The sequence below is a fragment of the Argopecten irradians genome, chromosome 5, assembly GCF_041381155.1.
Source record: "Argopecten irradians isolate NY chromosome 5, Ai_NY, whole genome shotgun sequence".
NCBI lineage: Eukaryota > Metazoa > Mollusca > Bivalvia > Pectinida > Pectinidae > Argopecten > Argopecten irradians.
The window spans coordinates 50811145-50825234 of NC_091138.1; the positions used below are offsets into that span (position 1 = coordinate 50811145).

At 39.5% G+C, this 14090-nt stretch overlaps 1 protein-coding gene across 1 annotated transcript in view; it reads left to right on the forward strand.

Annotated features, from left to right (window-relative positions):
- The first annotated feature begins 2308 nt into the window (after nucleotides 1-2308).
- The window catches only part of LOC138324485 (ras-related protein Rab-26-like), a 38741-nt gene continuing 26959 nt past the window's right edge, over nucleotides 2309-14090 (forward strand). Inside the window, exon 1 of the mRNA XM_069269549.1 lies at nucleotides 2309-2602. Within this exon, the coding sequence (XP_069125650.1) occupies nucleotides 2462-2602 (141 nt within the window). The 5' untranslated portion in view covers nucleotides 2309-2461. The remainder of the gene's footprint in view (nucleotides 2603-14090) is intronic.

Sequence of the window (14090 nt, forward strand, 5' to 3'; positions counted from 1 at the left end):
TAGTAAAATCAACCTATGTAAGAATTAAAACTAGAGTCAAATTCCAAGTTACCTGAGATATGTTACGGGAGATATAGACTAGATACTGAATAACATGCCATATAATGCGTGTTGTATTGAAACTTGGGGACGTGATTGCACCACGAATAAATGTTCCGAAGGACAACTATAAATAATTCCATCCACGAAATAGATAAACCAGGAAAGGAAGCTACCACGGACATTACATATTATAAATTCTCCGTTGTTCATCGGTGGGTAAGAACAACCCAGTCAGTCTTAAACACACACGATACGATTTGTTTTTTTTTTAAGTTGGAAGAGGGGGGGGGGGGGGGGGGGTTGATGATGATTTCTTCGATAATTCGACGACAAAGTGTTAGGTTATGTTCAGGAATTATACATGTAGTAATCATGAGGTCAAAAAGCTATATCTGTTTAGGGTTACATTGGCAAAAAATAGGGTCGTTCGGGGATATATATATGTATATATATTTTTAGTGTCCTTCACCCTAAGGTAATGGCCGGAACCGAAGTTCTGACTTTTAATTATTTTTTTAGTAGAAAAATGGAAAAAAATTAGGGTCGATCGAGTAACCCTAAACAGACATTTTTTGGCCCAAACTACATATGTACGCCGTATTCTCTTCGGAACTTCGATAAAACTTTGACCAAATTTTTGCTTTATTGATTTGATAGGAAGTTTTACATGTATAAAATGTTAATTGTTTATTTATTTTAACATACAATGTATATCATATGCCATTTTGGCGTTTTTATGCAGTCAACTATTTCACAGTTTTAATAAAATGTTAATTTGTTAGCTGCTTCAAAATATACTTATAAGGAGCATTGCATCAGTTATTTCAAAACATTTACACATAATACATACTTTCAGTATTCCATTCATTTCCTTGTTATTCTCATATATACAGGTACAATATAAAAATATAATAAAAACTCATGCAATTAGTTAACTCAAATTATTTTTACTTAAATCAAATCTTCTTCATATTCCTGTATACGTGTTTCCTGTATTTACATTTTTTCATTTCTTCCATTATTATCTATAATTTTGAATTATCAATTTAACAAATTAGAATTGTAACAGGGCGAGAATAGTGTGCCGCTAGCCGGGCTCGAACACGCGAACCCGGACTTACTGGTCCGCCGCACTCTACCGACTGAGGGAAATGAAGTTAGAAGGCGACCGTAACGCTAAGTACAATTAAAACCTGTTATGTAATTATAACAATTTATACTGGAAATGACTAGAACTTTTTTCTGTATTGCTTTTATTAAAAGTAAATAATTCAATTTTGCTTGTTACGAGCATTTTCATTGGCTTAAAAATTAACTTTATCAGCCCATAAAGTAAAAAATGGCGTCGCCGTTTGTAACGTTGCTTCTGATTGGCTGAGATGACGGCGTAATGGTTTCATAGACAAAAGAGTCCCAACATGAATTTTGAAGAGATTATCTTTAGTAAGTTGAATTATAAGGATTAATTTGAATATATATTTTTTTTATGTTATTTTGCGGTTTATGGTGAGAGTACATACAGATTTTTGTGTTATATTTCCGATGTTCAAGCAATTATTCAAGGCGCTCGTGAGACCGCATCTCGAGTATGCGGCCAGTGCATGGAGCCCATACAAACTTATGGATAAAGAGCTACAAAACTTCTACCCGGACTTAAGGATCTCACATACGAAGAGCGCTTAGCTAAACTGAAATTACCAACAATTAAACATCGGAGGTTTCGAGGTGATCTAATAAACGTTTTCAAAATAGTAAAGAAAAAGTTTGATGAAAAAGTCACTTCCGAGCTGTTTGTGTTTGATAAAAACGAAAGAACTCGTGGGCATAAATTGAAGTTGTATAAACAACGTTGCTGTACTGAACTGAGGAGAAATTCGTTTACCTTCAGAGTAGTGGATAGTTGGAACAATTTACCAGAAATAGTCGTGAACGCTGAAACCACAAAAGACTTCGAAATCCTCTTAGATAACCACTTAAAGGACAACATTTATAATAATTATTGATATATGTACATATGTATATATATGAGCTAACAAATACCTGTACCATTGACATAAATGTAATTGTAATGTATATTTTGATGTTTTATGATATGGACATAGAGGCTTCTAGCCTACGTCCATTAACTTCAATTAAATTAAAATCAATTAAATCAATTAAATAACATAAAAAATATATCAAAGTTCATTCCTTTACTAATAAACTGTTTGTTCGTCCTACAATATTGATGGCCCAAGGGAGACTACTCTAAAATATTTACGTTCGGGTACCTGTTGTTGTCCCCACGTCATTTGAAAGCTGTCGGTGACAGTGTGTTGTTCCGTTCACCGCTGGTGACTTGACTAGTCGTAAACAGTCACAGTGCGGTGTCGCACAACAAAACTACTACAGAAGAAATATGTGACAGTATAGTCTTGCTATGGGTAAAGATAGACTTCAAAACGGAAGCGGTGGTAGTGAACCTGGTTCCCCAACTGGCCATCACAATCTGCAGTCTACCCGAGACCACAAGCAGGCAACACGACAAAGCTCTACTGAACTGTTCGATCTAGCTTCCAAGGTAGGCCTAGATAATTAATGGCGGTATGGTTCATTGAATCCGTCACGCTGAAAATGATTTCTGTCGCTGTCAACATGTATTTTACACATTATGTAAGTCTATAGGCCTACATACATATGTTGTAATATCAGGACTGCGCTATGTTACGTTCAAGTGCGTTATACATTGTTTGCAATTTACTAAATCCAGGTATCCCCCCCCCATAATAGGAATCCTTATTTAATTTATCTGTCTGTACGCCCGTCTTGACTTCTGGATGTAGAACATGATTTAATTATATTTTAAAGCCATGGATACAAAGTCATGATATTTTAAATGGAATTTTAATTAGTTTTTAGATTAAAAATATACTATAATGAAAATGTAGGCCTCAATCAGTATAAACAGTATTAGCATCCTTATTGGGATTAAAATGTTCATAGTGCAGCCTATAGTATTAAGTAAATAGACTTTAAAACTGGCTGTAATTAATTTTTGAAAGATGTTGTATTTTGGGGAATATATCTGCAGGGCTCATTATAGCACATACAAGCCCATTACGGCAGTTTAAGTCAACACATGTATAAATAGACACTAGCATACACCTGTGTATAGTTTATAGTGATGTTTCATTTCACATAACTATTGACAAATGTCACCTCGGGCAAATGACTTATTAAGAACTAAGTATTGTCCTAATACAATGCCCACATACCTTTATACATGTGGATGTTTCGTGATAAACTGGAGATATTTGGATCTCACTAAAATGTTTACAGTAACATATGTTAGGAGATGTACAGGGAGTAAAATGAAAACCACTACGTACAATAGTACATCTGGATGATGTACATTCAAAAGCACATGGATTCAGTTCTAGTTTCTGTGAAGGTAAAACTAAAGTAAAAAATAGGCTTTAATACTATATATAGAAACTTTGTTGATTGCTTGTAGATAATGATTTTCATTTCACAGTTTTTTTGGGATATTTTGATGTGTTTGTTTGCAATTTTAATTATCATTTTTATAGTTTGTGTGTTCATTGGAATTGATGCTCATGATTGTAAATGCTAATACATCTTACTACATTGTATAAAATAGTGTATTCTTATGTACATTGTATAACAGATATAAATGTAATATATCGGTAATATACATTGTATAGTATAAGTATAACAGAAAACTCTGACCTAGTTACCTGAATATGTACTGTTATCATGACATTCTTTTAATTGTAGGGTTCATTAACTTGATCTCTATTACTTGAAAAGAAGTCTTTTTTCAATTTTAGCTCACCTAGCTGGCCCGTCATCCGTCCGTCCGTCCGTCAACATTTCCTTTGAATCGCTACTTGTCATAGAGTTCTGCATTGATTGTAACCAAATTTGGCCACTAACATCCTTAGGGAAAGGGGAACAGAACTTGTCTAAATTTTGGCTCTGACCCCCCGGGGGCAAGAAGGGTGGGGCCCAATAGTGGAAATAGAGGTAAATCGTATAAATCACTACTTGTCCTAGAGTTCTGCATGGATTGTAACCAAATTTGGCCACAAACATCCTTTGGGGGAAAGGGAACAGAAATTGTATAAATTTTGGCTCTGATCCCCCGGGACAGGAGGGGCGGGCCCAGTAGGGGAAATAGAGGTAAATCCTATAAATCACTACTTGTACTAGAGTTCTGCATGGATTGAAACCAAATATTACCACAAACATCCTTGGGGGAAGGGGAATATAATTTGTTTGAATTTTGGCTTTGACACCCCGGGGCAGGAGGGGCAGGGCCAAATATGGGAAATAGTGGTAAATACTATAAATCGCTGCTAGTCATATAGTTCTGCTTGGATTTTAACCAAATTTGGCCCTTGGGGTTCACAGAATTTGTATAATTTTTGGCTCTGACCCTCTGGAGCAGAAAGAGTGGGGCCCAATAGGGGAATTAGAGGTAAATATTCAAATTCCTTCAGAAAAGAAACAATGAACCTGTATTCAGAACATTACTAGGCATTACAAACCAGGTGAGCGATACAGGCCCTCTGGGCCTCTTGTTTGTGTTTATTAGACATATTTATACACCATTAAACACCAATTATAGTTCAAATGATGAGTATCATTTATGCTCTGTCGGCGATGGAGCATCTTTAAGGATTTATTTGATGGTGGAGGAAAGCAATTTACTGCAAACCAACTTTTTTTTCGCAGTGGTTTAATTTAGCATTTTTATGCCTTAAAGATGCTCCACCGCTGACGAATGGTAATTTTTATGTCACATGAGACAAAGTCTCAAGTAACCTATCCAAATCGCCTTTTGTCCATCGTCGTCGTCCGTCATGCGTCTTATTTCCGTAAACAATTTACATTTTCGACGTCTCCTTTCCAAAACTGCTGAAGCAATATTTCAATGAAATTCTGCACAAACCTTCTAAGGCATAAGGCCAATCAAAATTGTGAATTTTGTGGTCCCCACCCCCCCAAGGTCTTAAGGTCCTTTAAAAATTTGTGAATTATATGACCCTGGGATCTCGTTTCCCCATGGGGAGGGGGTTAAGTTTACTATAGTTTATATAGGGAAAACACATTTTTGAGCATTATTTGGTCATTTGTAAAAGGAAATGAGTCAAATGTTGTCTAAAGGGTGGGGTCAAAAGGGGACAAATAGGCTAAAACTTTAAAAATCTTCTTCTGAAATTCTGGAAATAGTATAATCATATACTCTTAATAGATGGAAAGGTCTTAAGGTCCTTTACAAAAATTGTGAATTATATAAACCATGGGGTCTCATGTTTCCCCCTGGGGAGGGGGTCATGTATACTATATAATAGTTTATATAGGGAAAACACATTTTTGATTTTTGGGGATGGGTCAAGTTTACTATAGTTTATATAAGGAAAACACATTAATGAACATTTTTTGCTCAATTTCCATAGGAAATGCATCAAACATGTTTAGAATTATTAGTCTGAGATAGCATTTTAAAATCATATCCATATTGGTCCTGGCCGACCCCTTGGGGGCAGAGGGGCGGGGCTCAAAAAGGGCATATAGGCTATAACTTAAAAAATCTTCTTAAATTCTGGAAATGGTCGTATCAAATACTCTATATAGATGGAAAGGTCTTAAGGTGTTTGATGAAAATTGTGAATTATATGACCCTGGGGTCTTACATTTCCCCCTGGGGAGGGGGTCAAGTTTACTTTAGTTTATATATCAAAAATACATTTATGAACATTATTTACTCACTTTTCATAGGAAATGAGTCAAACTTTATTAGAATTATTAGCCTGAGATATAGAATTTTAACATCCATATCAGTCCTCGCTGACCACCCGGGGGACCAGAGGGGCGTGGCCAAACGCGGTCACAATGACTTAAAATTTTCAAAAAATCTTCTGAGTTCACAGGTCTGATGGAAGCAAATACTCTTCATAGATTATAAAGTCAAATTGAGAAAATCACTGCCCGACTTCAAGGGCCAATATATTAGTGTTTATATATCTTTGTTTTATTAGCCCGATCAAATCGCTATTCAAATCGCCTTTCGTCCGTGGTCCGTCGTCCGTCCGTCCTTCCGTCCGTCCGTCCGTCCGTCCGTTAACAATTCTTGTTACCGCTATTTCTCTAAAAGTACTGAAGGGATCTTTCTCAAATTTCATATGTAGGTTCCCCTAGGACCCTAGTTGTGCATATTGTATTTTGGGACTGATCGGTCAACAAGATGGCCACCTGGCGGCCATCTGGATTTTGATAGTTAAAGTTTGTTACCGCTATTTCTCAGAAAGTACTGAAGGGATCTTTCTCAAATTTCATATGTAGGTTCCCTAGGACCCTAGTTGTGCATATTGCATTTGGGACTGATCGGTCAACAAGATGGCCGACCAGCCGCCATCTTGATTTTGATAGTTAAAGTTTGTTACGGCTAATTCTCAGAAAGTATGAAGGGATTTTCTCAAATTTCATATGTAGGTTCCCCTAGGACCCTAGTAGTGCATATTGCATTTTGGGACTGATCGGTCAACAAGATGGCCCCAGGTAGCCATCTTGGATTTTGATAGTTAAAGTTTGTTACCGCTATTTCTCAGAAAGCACTGAAGGGATCTTTCTCAAATTTCATATGTAGGTTCCCCTAGGACCCTAGTTGTGCATATTGTATTTTGGGACTGATCGGTCAACAACATGGCCGCCAGGCAGCCATCTTGGATTTTGATAGTTAAAGTTTGTTACCGCTATTTCTCATAAAGTGTTGAAGGGATCTTTCTCAAATTTCATATGTAGGTTCCCGTAGGACCCTAGTTGTGCATATTGCATTTTGGGACTGATCGGTCAACAAGATGGCCGACCAGCCGCCATCTTGGATTTTGATAGTTAAAGTTTATTACCGCTAATTCTCAGAAAGTACTGAAGGGATCTTTCTCAAATTTCATATGTAGATTCCCCTAGGACCCCAGTTGTGCATATTGCATTTTTGGACTGATCGGTCAACAAGATGGCCGACCGGTGGCCATCTTGGATTTTGATAGTTAAAGTTTGTTACCGCTATTTCTCAGAAAGTATTGAAGGGATTGTTCTCAAATTTCATATGTAGGTTCCTCTAGGACCCTAGTTCTGCATATTACATTTTGGGACTGATCGGTCAACAAGATGGCCGATCAGCAGCCATCTTGGATTTTGATAGTTAAAGTTTGTTACGGCTATTTCTCAGAAAGTATTGAAGGGATTGTTCTCAAATTTCATATGTAGGTTCCCCTAGGACCCTAGTTGTGCATATTGCATTTTGGGACTGATCGGTCAACAAGATGGCCGCCAGGCAGCCATCTTGGATTTTGATAGTTAAAGTTTGTTACCGCTATTTCTCATAAAGTGTTGAAGGGATCTTTCTCAAATTTCATATGTAGGTTCCCGTAGGACCCCAGTTGTGCATATTGCATTTTGGGACTGATCAGTCAACAAGATGGCCGCCAGGTAGCCATCTTGGATTTTGATAGTTAAAGTTTGTTACCGCTATTTCTCAGAAAGCACTGAAGGGATCTTTCTCAAATTTCATATGTAGGTTCCCCTAGGACCCTAGTTGTGCATATTGCATTTTGGGACTGATCGGTCAACAAGATGGCCGACCAGCCGCCATCTTGGATTTTGATAGTTAAAGTTTGTTACGGCTAATTCTCAGAAAGTACTGAAGGGATCTTTCTCAAATTTCATATGTAGGTTCCCCTAGGACCCTAGTAGTGCATATTGCATTTTGGGACTGATCGGTCAACAAGATGGCCGCCAGGTAGCCATCTTGGATTTTTATAGTTAAAGTTTGTTACCGCTATTTCTCAGAAAGCACTGAAGGGATCTTTCTCAAATTTCATATGTAGGTTCCCCTAGGACCCTAGTTGTGCATATTGTATTTTGGGACTGATCGGTCAACAACATGGCCGCCAGGCAGCCATCTTGGATTTTGATAGTTAAAGTTTGTTACCGCTATTTCTCATAAAGTGTTGAAGGGATCTTTCTCAAATTTCATATGTAGGTTCCCGTAGGACCCTAGTTGTGCATATTGCATTTTGGGACTGATCGGTCAACAAGATGGCCGACCAGCCGCCATCTTGGATTTTGATAGTTAAAGTTTGTTACCGCTAATTCTCAGAAAGTACTGAAGGGATCTTTCTCAAATTTCATATGTAGATTCCCCTAGGACCCAGTTGTGCATATTGCATTTTTGGAATGATCGGTCAACAAGATGGCCGACCGGTGGCCATCTTGGATTTTGATAGTTAAAGTTTGTTACCGCTATTTCTCAGAAAGTATTGAAGGGATTGTTCTCAAATTTCATATGTAGGTTCCTCTAGGACCCTAGTTCTGCATATTACATTTTGGGACTGATCGGTCAACAAGATGGCCGATCAGCAGCCATTTTGGATTTTGATAGTTAAAGTTTGTTACGGCTATTTCTCAGAAAGTATTGAAGGGATTGTTCTCAAATTTTCATATGTAGGTTCCTCTAGGACCCTAGTAGTGCATATTGCATTTTGGTATTGATCAGTCAAACAAGATGGCCGCCAGGTAGCCATCTTGGATTTTGATAGTTAAAGTTTGTTACCGCTATTTCTCAGAAAGCACTGAAGGGATCTTTCTCAAATTTCATATGTAGGTTTCCCCTAGGACCCCAGTTGTGCATATTGCATTTTGGGACTGATCGGTCAACAAAATGGCCGCCGACCGGTAGCCATCTTGGATTTTGATAGTTAAAGTTTGTTACGGCTAATTCTCAGAAAGTACTGAAGGGATCTTTCTCAAAAATTCATATGTAGGTTCCCCTAGGACCCTAGTAGTGCATGTTGCATTTTGGGACTGATCGGTCAACAAGATGGCCGCCAGGTAGCCATCTTGGATTTTGATAGTTAAAGTTTGTTACCGCTATTTCTCAGAAAGCACTGAAGGGATCTTTCTCAAATTTCATATATAGGTTCCCCTAGGACCTTAGTTGTGCATATTGTATTTTGGGACTGATCGGTCAACAAGATGGCTGCCAGGCAGCCCATCTTGGATTTTGATAGTTAAAGTTTGTTACCGCTATTTCTCATAAAGTATTGAAGGGATCTTTCTCAAATTTCATATGTAGGTTCCCTAGGACCCCTAGTTGTGCATATTGCATTTTGGGACTGATCGGTCAACAAGATGGCCGACCGGTGGCCATCTTGGATTTTGATAGTTAAAGTTTGTTACCGCTAATTCTCAGAAAGTACTGAAGGGATCTTTCTCAAATTTCATATGTAGGTTCCCCTAGGACCCCAGTTGTGCATATTGCATTTTGGGACTGATCGGTCAACAAGATGGCCAACCAGTGGCCATCTTGGATTTTGATAGTTAACGTTTGTTACCGCTATTTCTCAGAAAGTACTGAAGGGATTGTTCTCAAATTTCATATGTAGGTTCCTCTAGGACCCTAGTAGTGCATATTGCATTTTGGGATTGATCAGTCAACAAGATGGCCGCCAGGTAGCCATCTTGGATTTTGATAGTTAAAGTTTGTTACCGCTATTTCTCAGAAAGCACTGAAGGGATCTTTCTCAAATTTCATATGTAGGTTTCCGTAGGACCCCAGTTGTGCATATTGCATTTTGGGACTGATCAGTCAACAAGATGGCCGCCAGGTAGCCATCTTGGATTTTGATAGTTAAAGTTTGTTACCGCTATTTCTCAGAAAGTACTGAAGGGATCTTTCTCAAATTTCATATGTAGGTTCCCCTAGGACCCCAGTTGTGCATATTGCATTTTGGGACTGATCGGTCAACAAAATGGCCGACCGGTAGCCATCTTGGATTTTGATAGTTAAAGTTTGTTACCGCTATTTCTCAGAAAGTATTGAAGGGATTGTTCTCAAATATCATATGTAGGTTCCTCTAGGACCCTAGTTCTGCCTATTGCATTTTTGCGACCACCATCTTGGATTTTGATAGTTTAAAGTTTGAAAAGCAGAAAAAAGAAGTGTAAGTTTGAAAAGCAGAGAAAAGATCCCTCTTTCATTTGTCAGACAAAGATCAATTTTTGGTGGGCGCCAAGATCCCTCTGGGATCTCTTGTTCTAAATGAACTCAGGTGACCGTTAAGGCCCATGGGCTGTTCATTATCAAAAACAGGAGCAGACAAATTTATATTTTTCTTCAGTTACAAAAGTTACTTACTTCACACCATTACTATCAATAAAGTTTTAGCTTCTTATTTTACTTCAAGAAAAAAATATTAAAAATACAAAAGTGTACTTGATTGCAGCCCTAAAAAAATCTGTGGCACTTATCCTATATGGAATGAAGTACTGATTGCATATGCACCAAAGGCAAAATATATAATTTTACATGTATTTTTGTGTTGATTAGACACATATATACACGATATAACATCAGTTATTGTTCAAATGATGGGTATTGTTTATGCCCTGGTGGCGGTGGAACCTCTTTATGGTTGTTTTCGTGGAAAAATAATAAATAAATATAATTTCATGATCTAGAATTCAGGAGTTTTATTTTACCAGCACACGTGTTTTAGAAAATTTTGTAGTGATTTAATTTCATAAATTATTGTATTGTCCAGTAATCACGCACAAAATCATTTTACAGTAACTTGAAGTACTGACAGTCAGGGGAGATGGCTGAACATTATACTAGGACTCCCAGGGGTAGATGTCTGAGCATTATACTAGGACCCCCAAGGGGTAGATGTCTGAACATTATACTAGGACCCCCAAGGGTAAATGTCTTGAACATTATATTAGGACCTTCAAAGGGAGATGTCTGAACATTATACTACGTAGGACCCCCAAGGGTAGATGTCTGAACATTATACTACGTAGGACCCCCAAGGGTAGATGTCTGAACATTATACTAGGACCCCCAAGGGGAGATGTCTGAACATTATACTAGGACTCCCAGGGGTAGATGTCTGAACATTATACTAGGACCCCCAAGGGGAGATGTCTGAACATTATACTAGGACCCCCAAGGGGAGATGTCTGAACATTATACTAGGACCCCCAAGGGGTAGATGTCTGAACATTATACTATGACTCCCAGGGGAAGATGTCTGAACATTATACTAGGACCCTCAGGAGTAGATGTCTGAACATTATACTAGGACCCCCAAGGGGTAGATGTCTGAACATTATACTATGACTCCCAGGGGAAGATGTCTGAACATTATACTAGGACCCTCAGGAGTAGATGTCTGAACATTATACTAGGACCCCCAAGGGCAAATGTCTGAAAATATTATATTAGGACCCCCAGGGGAGAGGTCTGAAAATTATACTATGACTCCCAGGGGAAGATGTCTGAACATTATACTAGGACCCCCAAGGGGAGATGTTTGAACTTTATACTAGGACCCCCAGGGGGAGATGTCTGAACATTATACTAGGACCCCCAGGGGGTAGATGTCTGAACATTATACTAGGACCCCCAAGGGGAGGTGTCTGAACATTATACTAGGACTCCCAGGGGTAGATGTCTGAATATTATACTAGGACCCCCAAGGGGTAGATGTCTGAACATTATACTATGACTCCCAGGGGAAGATGTCTGAACATTATACTAGGACCCTCAGGAGTAGATGTCTGAACATTATACTAGGACCTCCAAGGGCAAATGTCTGAACATATTATATCAGGACCCCCAGGGGAGAGGTCTGAACATTATACTATAACTCCAAGGGGAAGATGTCTGAACATTATACTAGGACCCCCAGGAGCAGATGTCTGAACATTATACTAGGACCCCCAAGGGGAGATGTTTGAACATTATACTAGGACCCCCAGGGGAGATATCTGAACATTATACTATGACTCCCAGGAGTAAATGTCTGAACAGTATACTAGGACTCCCAAGGGGAGATGTCTGAACATTATACTAGGATCCCCAGGGGAGATGTCTGAACATTTTACTAGGACCCCCAGGAGTAGATGTCTGAACATTATACTAGGACCCCCAAGGGATAGATGTCTTAACATTATACTAGGACCCCCAGTGGAGATGTCTGAACAATATACTAGGACGCCCAAGGGGTAGATTTCTGAACATTACAGTAGGACCCTCAGGGGTAGATGTCTGAACATTATACTAGGACCCCCAGGGGAGACGTCTGAACATTATACTAGGACCACCAGGGGAGACGTCTGAACATTATACTATGACTCCCAGGGGAAGATGTCTGAACATTATACTAGGACCCTCAGGGGAGACGTCTGAACATTATATTAGGACCCCTAGGGGTAGATGTCTGAACATTATACTAGGACCCCCAGGGGAGATGTCTGATCATTATACTAGGACCCCCAAGGGTAGATGTCTGAACATTACACTAGGACCCCCAGGGGTAGATGTCTGAACATTATACTAGGACCCCAAGGGTAGATGTCTGAACATTATACTAGGACTCCCAGGGGAGATGTCTGAACATTATACTAGTACCCACAGGGAAAGATGTCTGAACATTATTTTAGGACCCTCAGGGGAAGATGTCTGAGCATTATACTAGGACCCCCAAGAAGAGATGTCTGAACATTATACTAGGACTCCCAGGAGTAGATGTCTGAACAATATTCTAGGACCCCTAGGGGTAGATGTCTGAACATTATATAAGGACCCTCAGGGGTAGATGTCTAAACATTATACTAGGACCTTCAAGGGTAGATGTCTGAACATTATACTAGTACCCACAGGGAAAGATGTCTGAACATTATTTTAGGACCCCCAGGGGAGAGGTCTGAACATTATACTATGACTCCCAGGGGAAGATGTCTGAACATTATACTAGGACCCTCAGGAGTAGATGTCTGAACATTATACTAGGACCCCCAAGGGGAGATGTCTGAACATATTATACTAGGACCCCCAGGGGAGATGTCTGAACATTATACTATGACTCCCAGGGGTAGATGTCTGAACATTATACTAGGACCCCCAGGGGTAGATGTCTGAACATTATACTAGGACCCCAAGGGTAGATGTCTGAACATTATACTAGGACTCCCAGGGGAGATGTTTGAACATCATACTAGGACCCCCAGGAGAGATGTATGAACATTATACTAGGACTCCCAAGAGTAGATGTCTGAACATTATACTAGGACTCCCAAGAGTAGATGTCTGAACATTATACTAGGACTTCCAGGGGTTAGATGTCTGAACATTATACTAGGACCCCCAAGGGGAGATGTCTGAACATTATACTAGGACCCCCAAGGGGAGATGTCTGAACATTATACTAGAACCCCCATGGGAGATGTCTGAACATTATACTAGGACCCCCAAGGGGAGATGTCTGAACATTATACTAGAACCCCCGTGGGAGATGTCTGTGCATTATACTAGGACCCTTAAGGGGTAGATGTCTGAACATTATACTAGGACCCCCATGTGAGATGTCTGAACATTATACTAGGACCCCCAAGGGGTAGATGTCCGAACATTATATTAGGACCCTCAGGGGTAGATGTCTGAACATTATACTAGGACCACCAGGGGAGACGTCTGAACATTATACTATGACTCCCAGGGGAAGATGTCTGAACATTATACTAGGACCCTCAGGGGAGACGTCTTAACATTATATTAGGACCCCTAGGGGTAGATGTCTGAACATTATACTAGGACCCCCAGAGGAGATGTCTGATCATTATACTAGGACCCACAAGGGTAGATGTCTGAACATTATACTAAGACCCCAGGGGAGATGTCTGAACATTATACTATGACTCCCAGGAGTAAATGTCTGAACAGTATACTAGGACTCCCAAGGGGAGATGTCTGAACATTATACTAGGACCCCCAGGGGAGATGTCTGAACATCATACTTGGACCCCAAGGAGTAGATGTCTGAACATTATACTAGGACCCCCAAGGGGAGATATCTGAACTTTATACTAGGACCCCCAAGGGGAGATGTCTGAACATTATACTAGGACCCCCAAGGGGAGATGTCTGAACATTATACTAGAACCCCCAGGGGAGATGTCTGAGCATTATACTAGGACCCCCA